Below are 17,374 nucleotides of genomic sequence, written 5' to 3' on the forward strand. Positions count from 1 at the left end.
AGAGGGTGTCCCCCACGCTCCTCCTGGCTAACCAGCCTCTCTCTCTCCAAGTAGGGTCCCGGGGAGTGGGCGTCCTGGGGGTCCTGGAGTCGCTGTTCTAGCTCCTGTGGGCGGGGTGTCGCCGTGCGCAGCCGCCGTTGCGTCCGGTGAGACCGGAGCCCCCCCCCTCCCCGCCGCGCCCTCCGCATGCCCACACAGGCGGTGTGTGTGTGTGTGTGTGTGTGTGTGTGTGTGTGTGTGTGCGCGCGCGCGCGCGCCCTTTACCTTTCATCACAGGGGGGCAGCTGGAATGCCGGCGGGGCTGCAGGGGCGGAGGGTGGCCAGGAAGGGGGTTCCTGGGGATGGTGCGGAGTTCCTAATGCTCAGACCACCCTGGTTTCTGCAGGCTACCGGGAGAAGATCCTTGCTGGGGCGACAGCCACGAATACCGCGTGTGTAGGCTGCAGGTAGTCTGCCCTGCCATCCTCATGATTTCTCACCCCCAAATGCCCCTGCCAGATTCTTTAACCCCACCCACCTGTTCCTTCCCCCAAGGCTCACCACCAAAGTGTTCCTGTCCCCCAAGGTTCACCACCCACCTGTCCCTGCCCTCCAAGGTTCACCCTGTCCCTGTCCCTCAGCGTTCACCCACCTGTCCCCGTGTCCCCCAGGCTCACCACCCACGTCTCCGCCCCCCAGGACTGCCCACCAGGGGCTGCATCCTTCCGAGATCTACAGTGCGCTCTCTACAATGGACATCCGGTCCTGGGCACCCAGAAAACCTACCAGTGGGTGCCCTTCCACGGGGGTGAGTTGCCTAGTCCTCGGTGGTGACCAGCAGAGACAGAACTCAGAAAGAATTAAGAGGCTGCCCAGAGAGGCAGGCACGGGCCGTGGGGCTTTGAAGGATGTGTAGGAGTTCGCGAAGCCCCAGTCAGTTCAGTGCATGCTCAGACAACAGGCTGGGCCCTGACAAGTTTTTATCCTGAGGCCAACTGTCCTCAAACTGATCCCACTAACAGGAAATGTTTCAGCAAGGAGCTTAAAATAACTAGTTATATAACTGGGTGCCCCAGGCAGCATGCCTCTGGATTCAAGGGAGCCGGCTTATGGAACCAAGAACATTCCATCAGTCCTGTCCCATCCCACCCACACAGGGTCCCACTACAGTTCGCCCTGTGTCTGTCCACCCTCCCAACCCCCAGAGACTTTAGACTGTGTGACTCAAATCAGCAATGGATGTTAACGCAGATTTTATTGGGCCGGGGGAGGGGGGGGTCCGCACGACGACGACTACGACCACCTTGGAGAATAGGGCGGGTACGTGGGGCAGAGCTTGGTGAGGTGGAGGTGGGGCCTGGAAGGAGTAGGTCAGGTCTAGGGAGGAGGAGGGGTCTGGAGAGAAGAGGTTGGTGACAGGCCCTAGGGAGGGTTCTGGGGGCTGGAGGCGGGGCCTAGAGGGAGGCGGGGCCTAAGAAAGCGCGGGCTGGGGGCGGGGCCGGCAGCAAGGAGGTGGGGCTGAGCTTCTGGTAGAGATGGGTACATGAACCCGACCGGATGGAGGCACTCACTCCCCTCTCCTCCCCTCAGCACCCAACCTGTGTGACCTCAACTGCCTAGCAGAGGGCCACGCCTTCTACCACAGCTTCGGGCGGGTCCTGGACGGCACCCCCTGCAGCCCGGGAACCCAGGATCTCTGCGTGGCAGGCCGGTGCTTGGTGAGAACCACGGCAACGCCCACCTCCACAGGTCCCGCCCCCAGAGCCCACCTGCAGAGTCACAGGCCCTACCCCCAGGTCCTTGCTCATTTACATCAGACCGTCCCCTGTCAACCAAGCCCCACCCTTCCTGACCAGGCCTCACCCCTTCCAGGATCTACTCCCTTGTCCCACCTGCAGCCCTACGCATTCAGCATAGCCAGGCCCAGCTGCAGAGCTGGCCTGGAATCTCCCACGCAGCACATACCAGCCCCCGCCCCTCACTAAACCCTCCCACTTGTGACCGGGGCGGCCCCCCTAGAGTGGCCACAAATCCACTCTAGGTGCACCCTCCCAGGCCTTGGCTCCCAGGCCCCGCCCCTCATCTTCCCTATCCCCCTTCTCCCTCTGTCCTCCTCCAACCTTCCCATTTTGTCCGCGCCCCTCGCCCCGCCTAGCTCCACCCCTTCTTAGCACACTACTTCCTCCAGGTCCATCACTAGGCTCCGCCCCACTCCCTACCTACACGGGCCCTGCCCCTCCCTGTGTCCCTCTGTGACACGCCCTTTGCTTCCTGGCCATATAGAATTTCCACCCCTTGTCAGGCCCCGCCCTGCTCAGGTCCCGCCCACAGTTCCCCCTCTGGGTTCCCGCCCTGTGACACAGTGCCCTTTCCCCGCCCAGCCCGCAGTTCCCCACCCAAGCCCCGCCCTTCCCAGGCCGCGCCCGAGCCCCGCCCTCTCCAAACCCCTCCCACCGTTCCCAGCTCGGGCCTCGCTGCAGGCCCGGAGCCTTGAAGCCCTGTCCCCGCAGAGCGCCGGCTGTGACGGGCTGCTGGGCTCCGGCACCCTCGAGGACCGCTGTGGCCAATGTGGCGGCGCCAACGACTCGTGTCTGTTCGTGCAGCGCGTGTTCCGCGACGCCGGTGACCGCCTCTGCGCATGCGCCTGCGGGGCTGCGGACCCTTTAGGAAGGCGGGAGCCTGGAAGCTGAGTCTCGCGCTAACTGAACTGGCTGAGGCTCTTCCCAGAGCAGATGCGCTTTTAACGCCTTCCCTCTGTCCCTGCAGTAGCCTCTCAGCGCATTCTGCCCCAGTGTCCCTGCTTATCCCTGAGTACCCCAGCACACCTCAGAGTGCCCCTGCGCATCCCTGCACACTTCTGAGTACCCAGCGCATCCCAGAGCGCCCTTTCGCATCCCTGTACACCCTTGAGCACCCCGGCACACCGCGGTGTGCCCTGTGCATCCCTGAGTACCCCTGCGCACCCAGCGTACCCCCAACCTTCCTCCTTCCCAGGTGCGTTCTCCGGCTACTGGAACGTGACCCTGATCCCCGAGGGCGCCAGGCACATCCGCGTGGCCCACCACAGCCAGAACCACCTGGGTACGGGGGTTGGGAGGCGGCGGGGGACACTGCAGAGGGGGGCGGGGGTGACTGCAGCGGGGACGGCTGGGAAACTGCCGGCTTCTCCCCAGCTCTGCAGCGCATCGATGGGCGCTATGTGCTGAACGGGGACGCAGAGCTGAGCGCTCCCGGCACCTATGAGGCCGCCGGCACCCAGCTGGTCTACACCCGCCAGGGCCGCCAGGAGACGCTGCGGGCGGTCGGGCCCACCTCACAGGGGCTGCTGCTGCAGGTGCGCTTGTGGGGAGAAGGGGCCGAGGGGAGGGAGGAAGGCTTGAGGGGGCAGCCCAGGGCCTGAGGGGGTTCTGATGGCGGAGGCCGAGCCTTAGGCGCCAGCGTAGCCTTCATGGCCGCCCTCCCCCATCCAGGTGCTCCTGCTCGAGCCCAACCCGGGGGTGCACTTTGAATTTTGGCTCCCCCGGGAGCGCTACGGCCCCTTCCAGGCGCATGCGCAGGCCCTGGGTTGGCTTCCCAGACCACGACAGCCGCAGCCCCGAGAAGTGGAGCCTCAGCCTGCGGAGACCCCCTTGGTCCCCGTAGCCATCCCTGCCCAGGCTCCCACCCTGGCCCCAGGTGAGGTAGGGACAGCGAGGGAGGCTCAGGCAGAGGGTGGGTACGGTGCCGCTGAAACCCACCCCCTGCCCGCAGACTCCTGCCCACCATGCCCAGACACCCGTGGCCGTGCACACCGGCTCCTCCACTACTGTAGCAGCGACTTCGGTGAGACCCTCGGACCCTTAACCCCTCCATCCGATCCCAGTCGACTCCTTGTTGAACACTTACCTACTGATCTCTGACCTTTACCCTTGACCTCCGTTGACCCCAAAGCCCTGAGGTCCCACCTGACCCTCTCTCCCTTCTACCTGAAGTGTTCCAGGCCCGGGTGCTAGACCGCCACCGCCAGGCCCAGGAGACCCGTTATGAGGTCCGTGTCTTGCTCATCTACAAAAACCGCTCACCGCTTCGGACTCGAGAGTATGTGTGGGCACCTGGCCACTGTCCCTGCCCACCGATGGCTCCCCACCGAGAGTATCTGCTCGCTGCCAGGCGACACGTGAGCCGTGATGGTACACAAGACCGGCTACTGCTGCCCCACGCTGGCTACACCCGGCCCTGGACTCCTGCTGAGGACAGCCGAATCCGGCTAGCTGCCCGGCGCTGTCCAGTCTAAACCTCTGGAGGATACTGACCAGGCTCCATCTCAAAGTATTTCCCTCTTCCTCTGGCTTCCAGGAAGCTCAGGAATGAATGAATAGCTCAGACCTGCAGCCATGGCAACCAGGAAACTCATACAATCTTTTATTTTATTTTATTTTATTTTATTTTATTTTATTTTATTTTATTTTATTTTATTGAGACAAGGTCTCAGTACCCTGGCTGGCCTGGAACTCCATATGTAGACCAGGCTGGTCTCAATCTCAGAGATCCTGCCTGCCTCTGCCCCTACCATGTGGGTCAAAGGTGTGTGCCACCATGCCCACCTAGCTGTCTATCCATTTTTTGAAAGTCCTATTCAGTTCATTTTACAATAACTTGAAAAAGAAGAGGACCACCCCTCCCATCCCCATTTCATTCAGGCATAGATAGAGACTCAGGGTTACCCTGGTGGAGTGGCAGCCTCAGAGATCCCCTCCATTCCCACCTCCTAATCTAGGCCTACCTCCCACCAGGGGGATGGACCCTGTGTGGGACCAGGACAGGAAGTATGTGAGGTTGACAGGCAGGTAGGAGAACCAATGGGCCTTCTGACCTCAGGCTCCTGCCTATGCTACAAATTCATCTCAGGCTTTGCACATCAAAAGTGTCTGCAGAGGGGCCATATAGTCACTCAACAAACCCTCACCAGTGGGGTGTCCCTTCTGCTTCCTGTCCTTGCCACAGTGGTCTGTCATTGGGTATCATCTATGGCTGGGAACTGGAAGCCAGTGGTCTGCAGCTGCAACCTCCAGACCCCTCTGCTCAGTCTTGAATTCCTACAGTGAGTATTTATTGAGCACCTACTGTAGGCCACGGACCCAGCAAATCCTAGAGTGGCGTAGGACCTGGTTGTGTATGAGTAGGTGGTCACTTTTGTCCCATGGGACCTCCTTTAGTGGTCTTTTATGACATAGGGTGCAGAGAGAGCTCAAAAAAATTACCCCCAAACCTTCCACACAAAGTGCAGCCAGTTTCTAAAGGTCCCCCCCTCCCCGTGGCTGGAGCCAGGATAAGTGGCTTCCCTGGCTAGGCAGGGCCATGGGGACACTACACCCACCAAAAGTGACACCAGGAGAGTGGGGCTCAGGGTCAGCTGAGGCCAGGACCCTGTGCCACGGGATGGCAGTGAGGAAGGTACCCTGAGGAGGGGAGAGGTGGCCAACTGTACCAGGGTGAGGCTATTGGGCTGCCTCGAAGCTGGGAGCTTGCAGCTGTTACGTGGGCAAGAGGCCTGGGGGTTCCCCTAAGCAGTGGCCACCTGGCAATGCAGAGATGCCTAGCCCGGCCTGGCAGCATTATTTCCGGTGCCTGACACACAACCATTGCCCTATTACTAGGAACACTACTCATCTCAAACTTGGCTCTTTGCTCTAAAGCAAATAATAGAGAGAAATTTTAAATTATTTTATGTGTATGAGTGTTTTGTCTGCATGGATGTAAGTGCACCCGCGTTGTGCAGTGGTCCTGGAAGTCGAAAGTAGAGCCAGGTATAGGTGTAGTGGCACATGGCTTTAACACCAGCACTTGGGATGCAGGGGCAGGCAGATCTCTGTGAGATCGAGGCCAGCCTGGTCTACATAGGGAGATTGTATCTCAAAATAAAGAAGGTGGAGGGCCATCAAGGTTTCATGGAGCCCAGGTTGGCTTTGAATTGACTGGGTAGCTAAGGATGACCCTGAACTGCTTGGTCGTCCTGCCTTAGCCTCCTGTGTGCTGGGGTGAAGTCAAACTAGTAGAAGGGGGTAAAGGACAAGCTTTACCCATGGGACACTGATGGACCCCTCTGTCACTTCTACTCCCCACACACATACGTGGGCTGGCCTGGGTAGGTAGGGCTGGCCTCAGAGGGGAGGAGCTATGTCCAGTTTTCTTGCCCTTCCCCTTCCCAGCTATGGTCCTACCACATTTTCAGACCAGCTGGACTGGTGCCCCACAGATCTGAGAAAGATCCCTGTCTACTGCAGGGACGGGCACTTGACTGGTGAGGGTCAGCTAGTGACTACCTACCCTGCATCCCTCTCTGATGCTCTCTGACAAAGACTTCCAAAGTTCACCTGGCCCCCAGGTTTCCCACCTTTGTTCCCAGATACTGCTTTGCTCCAGGATCAAGGGAATTCTCCCACATACCAGGCTCCATCCTATCTCAGGGCCTCTGCACAGCCATGCTGTCCTGGTATCTTTGCACCTGTAGCTCTTGCCCCCGTAAACAAGACATAGTTTGTCTCCTCACTTCTGCAATGGCTTTACTTAAATTTTTTTTGGAGGAGGGGAAACCTAGTCTCATGTAGCCCAGATTGGCCTCAAGCTCAACTAGTGATTGTGCATTGGACCACTGTCCCTATGTCCCCCTTCCTCATTTGAATTTATGGGGCGAAGGCACAGGACTGCTGGTGGCTGCTCTGGCTGTTCCATTTTCTGGAAAACTCAGATGCAGAGACACACAGACCCCCTGGTTGGTCCTGGGAAAGAAGAGTGTGGCATACACAAGACTTCTAGGACAAGTCACCCTCAGGACAGTGACAGGCCTATAAGCAAATGGACGGGTTTACAGATTATCAAACTTTCCGTCAGATTGTAATTGAAGGGCTGGAGGTGGCTCAGGTAGACAGACAGCCTAGAATCCCACATTGAGGGGCTGAAGTGTGGCTCAGAGACAGAGTGAGCAGACGAAGAGTGTGGCTCGAGCAGAGCCCCTGCCTATAATCCCCAAGGAGGTGTTAGAGCCCCTGCGTAGGATCCCTCAGTGAGAGGCTAGGACGTGACTCAGGAGTAGAGTGACAGCCTAGGATCCCTCAGTAAGGGGCCGGGGTGTGGCTTTGGGGTAGAGTGGCAGCCTAGAGTCCCCCAGTGAAGGGCTGGGGGCATGGCTCAGAGGTAGAGTGACAGCCTAGCATCCCCCAGTAAGGGGCTGGGGCATGGCTAAGAGGTAGACTGACAGCCTAGCATACCCCAATGAGGGTCCGAGGGCGTGGCTCAGGGTTAAAGTGGCAGCCTAGAGTCCCCCAGTGAAGGGCTGGGGGCATGGCTCAGAGGTAGAGTGACAGCCTAGCATTCCCTAGTGAGGGGCTGGGATGTGGCTCAGGGGTAGAGTGACAGCCCAGAATCCAAGGGGCTAAGGCATGAATTGGTGTTGGGCACTGGTCAGCATGTAGGAGTCCCTGGGTTCTAGTCCCAACACTACCACACCTAAATCTAACCGTGCTGTCTGTCCTGTCCATGCTGCAAGTGAGGGTGTCAGCTGGTCTCTGCAGCTGACATGAGTTGCCTGCAGCTGTCCTCTTTCTGGAGTACACTGCTCATCTCCCCAGAAAACATCTGGTTGGGCTCAATGGCTCACATATATCCCAGAACCCTAGAGGCTGAAGTCAGAGGATCAAATGATCTAGACTAGCGTGGGCTACATAGCAAAACCCTTTTGGGGGAAAAAAAATCAAAAAGGACAGATTTTGTGTTTGCAAGTGCCCTGGGCTCTTTTGGGGGGGCCAGGGTGGGTGAATTTGCCTCCTCTCCATCAGTTTCCCCAAGTGTAAAATGGGGCCTGACACCCTCACCAGGCCCCAGGAGACTGGATGAGACAGGCAGGTGAGCCTGAGCGGGTTATTTTATTTTATGCCTCAGTGGATGGTTGTTCCATGAGGGGACTTCCAAAGGTGTTTCATGTGGCACCCTGCTGGATGTGTTTTGTGTGGTGGGCTTTCTCAAGGGATCACATGAGTGGGTTTTGAATGTGGGGTCCCTCAGGTAGGTGTTCCATGTGCTACTGTGGCAGGTATTTGGTATGGTTCCATGGCAGGCAGTTATTTTCCTTTATTCTTGTGGACCAATGTTTCTGTGATGCTGTGTCTTGCATGTATGTCACAAGGGCAGGTGTTTTGTATGGCTCCATGGCAGGCAGGTGTTTTGAGTGGCTCCTGTAGACATCAGGCATCTCGTGTGGCTCCATGGCAGGCAGACATCTTGTGTGGCTCCTATGCGCAGGTGTTTTACTTGGCTCTACGACAGGCAGGTATTTTGTATTGCTCTTGTGGACAGGTGTCTTGCGTGGCTCTGTGGCAGGTAAGCGTCTTTCTCAGCTTCCAAGGACAGCAGGTATCTCAAGCAGCTCTGTGGCAGGCAGGTGCTCTGCGTGGCTCCCATGGGGGCTGGTGTTTTATGTGGTTCCTATGGACAGGTATCTCCTGTGATCCCATGGCTGGCAGTGTCCAGGTGTGGTTTTAGTATGCCAGATGCTGCAGGAGCCAGCAATAGTGGGGACAAGAGAGCTGGTGACTATAACCTGGCCAGTTGCAAGTGATTTCCGTGGTAGAATCTGACATGTATTCTAGAGACGACTCAGAGCGAAAGGGGACAATCAGCTCAGGGACCAAGCAGCTGCCAGAGACTTGTGTGGCCTGGAATTTTTGGGTCTGCTTGCTTTTGGGGGCTGCATCTCCTGGCTCTCCAGGGGTCTTGCTGGCAGGCTGGGTGGGCTTTGGGGTGGCACTACGAGACTGGGTCCTGGGCGAGACCTGGGTAGACATGCTGAGACGCTGTGTGGACATGGGTGTAGATGCAGGTGCTGAGGCTTGGCCAGCTGGCTGGGCCTGTATCAACGTCTGCTGGGAGGGTATTGAGCCATGGCCCACTGTCGGAGAGGGTGCTGAGGATTTGTCTGTTGCCTGGGAGGTACCTGAAGAGCGAGGGGCCTGCTGTGAGGGTCCCAAAGATGTGTTGGGAAGCTGGGCTCGCTGTGCTGGCTGGGAGGACATGCTGCCCCGGCTGCGGTGCTGGCCCTGAGACTTGCTGGGGATCTGGGAGCCCCTGGCAGAGCCCTTGGCCAGCTGACCCCGGGATGCAGATGTGGTCGGGGATGGGGACTGGCCAGATGTGGGCTGCGAGGGACTCCCAGTAAACCTGCCCTGGCTAGAAGTTCTTCGGGATCGGGTCTCTGTCTGGGAGTCAGAGGATGAGTCTGAGGCATGGGGGTCAGCCCCAAGTCCCTTGTTGCTGGCCAGGGGCTCTTTGTCTTTGCCGCTGCACTGGACAGGTGGAATCTTTACTTGAGCTTCGCCTGAAGACTTGGGCTCAGCTTGGCTGTGGAGAGAGAGGGAACAGTGGTGAGGCTGGCTGGGGATCTTCCTGCCACCCCTGGCTCTGCTGAGCTGCTGGGGAGACTGGCTCAGCCCTTGCTAAGAGCAAAGGGTCAGCCAGCTCCAAGGACAATGTGGTCACCCTCTGCAAATTGCTGTGTACACGGTTCACAGACACATGTATGCACACATGCACTGGTACAGTTATACACATGCATACCCAGTACCCAGGAGAGCATCCATGCACACACTCATGTACACACACACTCCCATATACACAGGATAGTACACACATATACACAGAATACACAGGGCATCCACACACTCAGCACACACAACCCTGCACCCCACCCCTGAAGCATTACATACAATCCAATTCCAGAATGACCAGAGGCTCCACCATCGATGCTGGGGTGACGAAAGCCTGGCCCTGCACTAGGGCCTGCAGCACTGGGTCCCCGACAGCCAGGAAGAGAGAGAGGCGGACAGTAAGAGGGGCGAGCACGGCCACAGGGGCCATTAGGATGCAAGACAGGGTGTAGCCAGTGTTAAGATGCCTGAGAGAGTGGGGGATGGGACAGAAAGACAGACAGGTAAATGGAGACAGAAGGACAGAGGGTCAGGCAGAGACCCAGGAGCCAGCTGAAGCATGGCAGTGCATGTCTGTCAGTGCAGCACTCGGGAGGTGGGGGCAGGATGGATCAGGAGAGTCAACCTCATCTACATAGGGAGTTGGAGGCTAGCCTGAGCTACATAAGACCCTGTCTCAAAAAATCTAGGGGACTGGAGAGCGGGTTCAGCAGTTAAGAGCGCTGGTTGTTCTTGCAGGGACCTGGGTTCAGTTCCCAGCACCCACATGGGCAGCTAACAACTGTCTCTAACTCTAGTTCCAGGAAATCCAACCCCTCTTCTGGCCTCCATGGGTATTTTATGACACAGGTACACTTACATACTTGCAGGTAAAACACTTATACATATCCATAAAAATAAGTAAATTAAGCCAGGCGTGGTGGTGCACGCCTTTAATTCCAGCACTTGGGAGGCAGAGGCAGGCAGATCTTTGTGAGTTCAAGGCCAGCCTGGTCTACATAGTGAGTTCCGGGACAGCTGGAGCTACAGGGAGACCCTGTCTCAAAAAGAAAAAAAAAAAAAGAAAAAAACTAGCCAAGTGTGGTGACACACACCTTTAATCCCAGCAGAGGCCAGTGGTTCTCTGTGAGATCAAGGCCAACCTGGGCTCCATGCCAGCCTGGATTACAGGGAGACCCTGTCTCAAAATTGAAAAAAAAAAAACAACTAAAGAAAATACAAGCCCAGGAGCCAGATAGTGCCCAGGAGCCATCACCAGGTACCCACCGTCCCTGGCCATCCCAGCTGCTGCGTCCAGTGCTCTTCCGCTGAGCTGGCTCACGGCGCTGTCGAGAGATGTGTGGTGTTTTAGAAAGAGTGGCCGCACGATGCGATGGTACAGTATTAGTGCCCCGTTCCAGGGTCCTGGTGTCATGCAGAATAACAGGAAGGTGCACTATGGGGAGACAGCATGGTGAAGTACAGATGATGACACATAGGGCCACCCTCCTGTCCCGCCTCCACTGGGGCTGGGCTAGCCTGCCCACCTTGCCCACGTAGTAGAAAGGGAACCAGAACAGGAGTAGATCGCTGAAGAACTCGGCTAGACCAAATAGGGTGTACACCACCCAGTAGGTCAGCCACACAGTGTCGTCCTCCTTGTTTGCGCTCTCGATGGCTTTGACTCTGTGGGGATGGGAACACGTGTGCAAGCTGGTCAAGGCCAATGCCTGGGAGCCCTCCCACTGAACCTTCCCACCCATAGGCAGCCCCTCACACTCACGAAGCATACGCGGGGTATACAAATCCGATGACATTGCACAGCAGAGATGCCCCGTAGCCGAATAGAAGATATAGGCTTAGCAGAGTGAGGACTCCTGCAGGAGAACACAGGTGGTGGTCAGAGTACCGGCCTCTGAAGGGGCAACCTGCACCACTTACCAGGTGACACTCTGGGAACCTGCTGTTGTTTCCTGTCCTCAGGAGACTCATCTCTTCTGTCTCCCTCATGGGGTGGGAGACCCCAAGAACAAACAGCAACCTCAACCAGGTGGAGAAGAGCTAGGGCTAGAGCTCAGTCTTTTTGTTTTGAGACAGAGTCTTAATAGGTAGACCAGGCTGGTCTTGATCTCACAGAGATTCCCCTGCCTCTGCATCCCAAATGCTGGGATTAAAGGCGTGCACCAATCCTGGATCCAGGAGCCTATCTTTTTTTTTTTTTTTTTTTTTTTTTTGTCGTTTTTTGAAAAAGGGTCTCTGTAGCCACAGCTGTCCTAGAACTCCCTATAGATACCAGGCTAGCCTCAATCTCACAGAAATCTACCTGCCTTTGCCTCCGAATGCTGGGATTAAAGGTGCACACCAAGCCTGGCTCCAGGCACCTATCTTAAAGGAAGATATCAAATACTAGCTTTTAGGGCTTGGGCTCAGTGGATTGAGTGTTTGTAGCTCAGTGGGTAGAGTGCTTATAACTCAGTAGGTAGAGTGCTTGTAGCTCAGTGGGTTAGGGTGCATAAATTATAGCTCTGTGGGTAGAGTTCTTGTAGGTCATTTATTAAGGTGTTTACCTAGCATACAGGAGGCCCTTTTGCTAGTTTGATTCCCCAGCACCAGGTAAATGAGGCGTGGTGGCATGCTGCTATCATCCCATCTCTTGGGAGATGGAGGCAGGATGATCAGGAGGTTCAAGGGCATCCTTGGCTATAAGAGTTCAAGGCCAGCCTAGGCTACTTGAGTCCAGGTCTCACAACAAAGAAACAAAACCAGACTGGGCTGATGGCTCAGTCGGTAAATTGCTTACTGTGTAAGTGTAAGGACTTGATTTTGGATCTCCAGCACCCATGTAAAACCCAAACTTAGTGGTGTGTTTTTTTTTTTGTTTTTTTTTTTTTTTTTTTTTTTTGTCTTTTTGAGACAGGGTCTCCCTGTAGCCCCAGCTGGCCTGGAACTCACAATGTAGACCAGGTTGGCCTCTGCCTCCCAAGTACTAAGATTAAAGGCATGCACCAACACGCCCAGCTAGTGGTGTGTTTTTGTAACCCCAGTACTTGGGGAGGATGGTGGTGAAGACCTCATTGGATAGTCAATCTAGCCAAACTGCTGAGCTCCAGATTCAAAACATAAGTTGGAAGCCAGGCTTAGCACACCTTTAATCCCAACACTCAGGAGGCAGAGGCAGGTGATCTTTGGGAGATTGAGGCCAGCCTTGTCTACATAGCAAGTTCTAGGCCAGCTGGGGCTACACAGAGACCCCATTTCAAAAATAAATAAAGAGGGGCTGGAGTGACGGCTCAGAGGTTAAGAGCACTGGCTGCTCTTGTGGAGGACCCAGGTTTGAATCCTAGTACCCACAAGGCAGCTCACAACTATCTGTAACTCCAGTTTCAGGGGATCCCGTGCCCTCTTCTGTCCTCTGCAGGCATTACACAGCATGGGTAAACTTACATACCTGCAGGCAATAGCACTTATACACAATAACTTATTAAAAATAAGTAAATAAAAAATCAGGTGGAGGATGAGAAATAAGGCGGAGAGGGCCAGTGAGATGGCTCAGCAGGTAGACAGGCTTGCATCCAAGCCTGACAACTTGAGTTCAATCTCTGGGTCCTCTGGACTCTTCATGGTGCCCCCCACCCAAATAAATGTTAAAATAAATAAGCAAGGTACAGAGCTTAGGAAGACACTCTATATTGATCTCTGGCCTACAGACACACACACACACACACACACACACTCACTCTACAAAAAACAAAAAAGCTCTAAAGCCAAGGGCTCCTAGGTTCCTTGCATATAGCCTAGGGTTGGCTGTCCATGTGTAAAGTGGGGGTGTCCTCAGGCCCTACACCCTGGGATAGCCCTGGCTTAGCTCCCCTGAACAGTCTTCTGACCATTAACACAGGGGCAGCAACAGGCGGCAGAAAGGAGAAAACCCGGGTGCAGGGGTTTAACTGCCACCAGACTCTGTAGTATTCGGGAAGTATATCAGGACCCAGGGCCTTATCTGACTCCTGGAAAGGTCAGAGCCTGGGGGAAAGGGGGAGGTGTGAGGAACCTTTGCCCTTGGGGCAGCTGGGACCTGGAACCTTCCTCTATCCCCACCCCCAGATTGTTATCTGTGGGGACATATGCTCTATGTCCAAGGTCAGAGTCCTGCTGGCCCATCCCTCCACCTGCTATTGTCCTTATCCCTGGGGCCACAAAGTTGCAAGCATGAGGGGGCCCCCAGCTGGCCCCAGGAGGCTGGAGTGATCTTTTTATCTCTGAGCTGGGTCTCAGTCACCTTTTTTAGTACCTGGGAGCATAGGGTGACCATTTGGGGCAGGAGTCCCTTCAACTGAGATTAAGTGGCCTGAAGGGTGGGGGTTCCCCCCTTCTCAGGCATTGCTGATGGAGGGGGGCTCCCCCAGGGCACCCATGTCAATAATTCCTTTAACTGCAGTCTCAGCAACAGGGGGATGATCTTGAACTTCAAGGTTGTGGGGAAGGGAGGCCCAGCAACAGATGGGATGAGATGTAGAGGGGGTGGATAGTCTCCCAACACAGCCCCTGTAACCTGTGCTTCAGCTTTCATCCTGGTGACAACCCAAGCTGATGCCCTCCCTGCCAATCCCTCCTGGCACTGTGATGTAATCTCCCCCAGTGATGTGGAAAGTGGGGAGCAAAGGTCTCAGGCTGTGTGTAGGGCAGGCACATGGGGCAATGAGCTGATTTGGGGTGCTGAGTCATGGTGGGGAGACATGGATTTTAGAATCCTTCCCCCCCAAAAAATGCGGCATGGGAACCCACCCTCCAGCTGGTGGAACAGGAACTCTGACTGTCCATTCTGGAAGGGATTCCAGGCTCTAGACCCAGTCCTCACACACAGCCTCCAGTGCTGTCATTCATGCAGGGATGAGGGTTCAGCACAAGGCTGTGGGCTTCAAAGAAACAAAAATGGGGAACACAGAATCATTTTTGAGAGATGCACTGGAGTTCATCCTTGTCACCGGAGAAGGACTCAGAACTACAAATGGGGTGTTTGGATTGTCCCTTTACAGGGGCTCCCTATCCCAGCCACTACCCCAAGCTCAACAAATATTGACCCAAAGCTATTTATTGCCTTGGGGCAAAGTGTTGGGGTGCTGGGCCAGTCATCTCCCAGCCTGGACCTCAAGTCATGCAGATGTTTTGCCATTCTCTCTGAGGCAGGGGTGCATGTGGGGAGGGGGTTGGGACACACAGGAGACTGACAAGGAGACCTGTCATCTGCTCTTCCACCCACTCAACGGGCCAGTTGGGGCCACTGGGAAAACCGGACTTTGGGGGAAAACCTAGACTTAGAGGCTGACAAGTGGCCAGGACCCGAGGAGGAGGTAGGCCGCACAGGGGTATTGCAAAACCCTAGAACCCCAGCATGGCTGTTTTCTAAGATTACAGGAGGGTTGACAGGTCAGTCCAAGACCGGTTACATCAGGGTTCAGATGTCTTGGCAGGGGAATGGATGTGTGCCCCTTCACTGGATGGGACCCCAGGACATCACAGTGCCAGTTGGGGACCTGGGCCATATGCTCATTCCCAGGCTAGCAACTGAGGAGCCAGGTCTGGGTCCCCAGGGCCTCACATTGCCTCCAGGCACCTGGGCCATGGGCTTTTTTCCCAGAATGGAACCCTGAAACCAGGTTGGGTTCCCTGGGGGCACTCCAGTTGTGTGCCCCTTGGGGAAAGGGGCCCTGTACTCCTGGGATGGGACCTCGCAGCCAGGTTTGGGTCCCCAGAACCTCTGGTGCCTGTTGGGGACCTGGGCTGTGCACCCCTTCCAGGTCTGGGTGCTCAGGGTCTGCAGGTACCTCTCAAGGACCCAGGCCCAGCACCCTTTCCCAGAATGGGATCCTGGAGCCAGGTCTGGGTCCCCAGAATCTCTAGAGCCTGTTGGAGACCCCAGCCCTGCACTCCATATCGGATGGGAACCTCAAATCCGGTCGGGGACTCGGATACCCGCACGACCCTCGGATCGCGTGGGGCCCGGGCCCTGCTCCCCTTCCCGAGATGGGACCCACTAAGGGGGTCGAAGAACCCCAGAACCCACGGATCCCGTCCGTACCCCGGCCCTGCGCCCCCTGTCAGGCTCACCCGTGGCCAGATAGCGCTTCTCCACGCCGGTTCTGGCTTCGAGCGCCCTGAGAGCGTCTGTAGCCACGTTCTTCTGTTCCAGAAACTGCTCGAAGCGCAGGCGCAGAGCGTCCATGGGAACGGCGGGCCCGGGACCGGGATCTGGTGCTTGCCCGGCGCCCGCAGTGGCCGGGCTTGGAGCGCTCAGCCCTAGCTTCGCACGCTGGCTCCACCCCCGCCGATGGCTCCTCCCCTGGCCGCCCGCTCGGGCCAATGGGAGGGCAGTACGGATAAAGGAGGTGGGACCTGCCTAGTCTCCCCCGCCTCATTGCCCTCTGGCCTGGGCCCGCAGCCCCAGAGGCACCACAAGGCTGAGGGGGAGGGGCTCCACGTGTACACGCACGCTGATTGGCCGAAGGAGGGGCGCGTATCTGATTGGACAAAGCGAAGTATTATTGACGGAGCTGGGAGAGGTGAGTGGGCAGACTAAAGAAGTGGGCGGGACCTGAGTTGAGCTAGTGCCGATTGGAGGGACCGCAGGGGGCGGGGCTGATCATAAAGGAGAAGGGACATGTCGGGAAAGAAGGATATTGATTGGAGAAAGAGGCGGGGAGGCTGATTCTTGAGGGCTGGGCGTATAAGAAAGTGGGCGGGGCTGAATAAAAGGTGAAAGGTCTTCCCTGTGACTTTGTGTGACTTTGAGCGTGTCAGATAGACGAGTGTCCCTGTATAAATAGGAAAACTGAGGCTCCAGGGAGCTTAAGACAGTGGGGATTGGGGCTCCCTCCCTGCGTGGGACCTGTCCACCCCCCCGGGTGGGGAATAAGGGAACCGCAAGGCCCCTTGGGAGTGGAAGGGCTCCTTGTTGCTATGGTGTCTTCCTGAGGCCCGGTACCAGCCCCGCCCCCCGCGATGCTGCTGGCCCCGACTGGGCTCAGGCTGAGCCTGGCCTTGGCCTTGGCCTTCCTGGGCTCCCTGGTTGTAGGCTGGGCCTCTGCCCTGGCCCCCATCTATGTCAGCAGCTGGGCCGTGCGGATGACCCAAGGTTACCAGGAGGCCGAGCGCCTGTCACGTAAATTTGGCTTCGTCAACCTGGGACAGGTGGGTGAGACCTAGATGAATGGAGGGAAGGGACCTGGGGGCGGGCACTGGGTGACCCCAGGCCTGGATAGTTGGGAAAGGGCTCCAGATATCAAAAGCACCTCTGTCTACCCACTAGCATGGTTAACTTGAGATTCTGGGGCTCCCACATCTAGTCTGAAGGCTCTCACCCTAAAGCCAAGGGATCTGAACCCCATCTCTGGGGACTCCCATCAAAAGGAGCCAGGTCCCAGCAGTGCCACTGTCCCTCAAATTTGCAGATCTTCCCTGACGACCAGTTTTTCCATCTGCGGCACCGTGGTGTGGCCAAGCAGTCCCTGACTCCCCACTGGGGCCACCAGCTGCGCCTCAAGAAAGAGCCCAAGGTGGGTGTGAACTCCAGGCTCCCTGCTTTGGGGGGGGTCCCAGCCACCCCCCTTAGGCCACCCAGACACCTGTTGATCTTGTTATTGTTATGAGCAGCCAGTGGGTCCTTGAAGTGGGGGGCCCTAGCCAGGAGGAGGCATATTTGAGCTTGACACCCACAAACTTGGCACATTAGTGGCCCTTCTGGTGAAGGATGGAGGGCCCCAGAGATTTCAGAATACTCTTTCCCACCCTCTTGGCCATAGGATGCAGGGCAGGAAACTGGCTCATCAAAACCTTTTATATATACACATATATATATGTATATATATACATATAAGAGATGACTCAGCAATTAAGAGCACTGGCTGCTCTTGCAGAGGATGTTGGTTAGTTCCTAAGACCTACTTGGTAGCTAACAACCA

At 56.5% G+C, this 17,374-nt stretch overlaps 3 protein-coding genes across 7 annotated transcripts in view; 2 read left to right on the forward strand and 1 right to left on the reverse strand.

Moving 5' to 3' along the window:
* Positions 1–5,911, forward strand: part of Adamtsl5 (ADAMTS like 5) — a 7,812-nt gene extending 1,901 nt beyond the window's left edge. For 3 of the 5 annotated variants that reach the window (XM_029565444.1, XM_029565443.1, XM_029565442.1), the window contains exons 5-14: positions 55–146; positions 386–446; positions 679–787; positions 1,570–1,697; positions 2,460–2,601; positions 2,974–3,060; positions 3,153–3,313; positions 3,450–3,654; positions 3,730–3,801; positions 3,951–5,911. In XM_029565444.1, coding sequence (XP_029421304.1) covers positions 55–146; positions 386–446; positions 679–787; positions 1,570–1,697; positions 2,460–2,601; positions 2,974–3,060; positions 3,153–3,313; positions 3,450–3,654; positions 3,730–3,801; positions 3,951–4,252 — 1,359 coding nt within the window. In that variant the 3' untranslated portion in view covers positions 4,253–5,911. Of the gene's footprint in view, positions 1–54; positions 147–385; positions 447–678; positions 788–1,569; positions 1,729–2,459; positions 2,602–2,973; positions 3,061–3,152; positions 3,314–3,449; positions 3,655–3,729; positions 3,802–3,950 lie in introns of all 5 variants that reach the window. The other 2 variants (XM_008837148.3, XM_029565445.1) reach the window with 2 other exon arrangements.
* A 1,950-nt stretch (positions 5,912–7,861) lies between these two features.
* On the reverse strand, positions 7,862–15,724 carry Reep6 (receptor accessory protein 6). The gene is made up of 5 exons (XM_008837155.3): positions 15,525–15,724; positions 11,200–11,293; positions 10,964–11,102; positions 10,704–10,872; positions 7,862–9,351 (listed from the first exon to the last, which is right to left on the reverse strand). Exons 1-5 carry the CDS (start codon positions 15,637–15,639, stop codon positions 9,314–9,316), a joined length of 555 nt encoding a protein of 184 aa, XP_008835377.1. The 5' UTR covers positions 15,640–15,724; the 3' UTR covers positions 7,862–9,313.
* A 430-nt stretch (positions 15,725–16,154) lies between these two features.
* Pcsk4 (proprotein convertase subtilisin/kexin type 4) overlaps positions 16,155–17,374 on the forward strand; it is a 9,740-nt gene continuing 8,520 nt past the window's right edge. Inside the window, exons 1-2 of the mRNA XM_008837151.3 lie at positions 16,155–16,604; positions 16,865–16,969. Coding sequence (XP_008835373.1) covers positions 16,416–16,604; positions 16,865–16,969 — 294 coding nt within the window. The 5' untranslated portion in view covers positions 16,155–16,415. The remainder of the gene's footprint in view (positions 16,605–16,864; positions 16,970–17,374) is intronic.

The sequence above is a fragment of the Nannospalax galili genome, unplaced genomic scaffold (assembly GCF_000622305.1).
Source record: "Nannospalax galili isolate Female #2095 unplaced genomic scaffold, S.galili_v1.0 scaffold77, whole genome shotgun sequence".
Lineage (NCBI taxonomy): Eukaryota > Metazoa > Chordata > Mammalia > Rodentia > Spalacidae > Nannospalax > Nannospalax galili.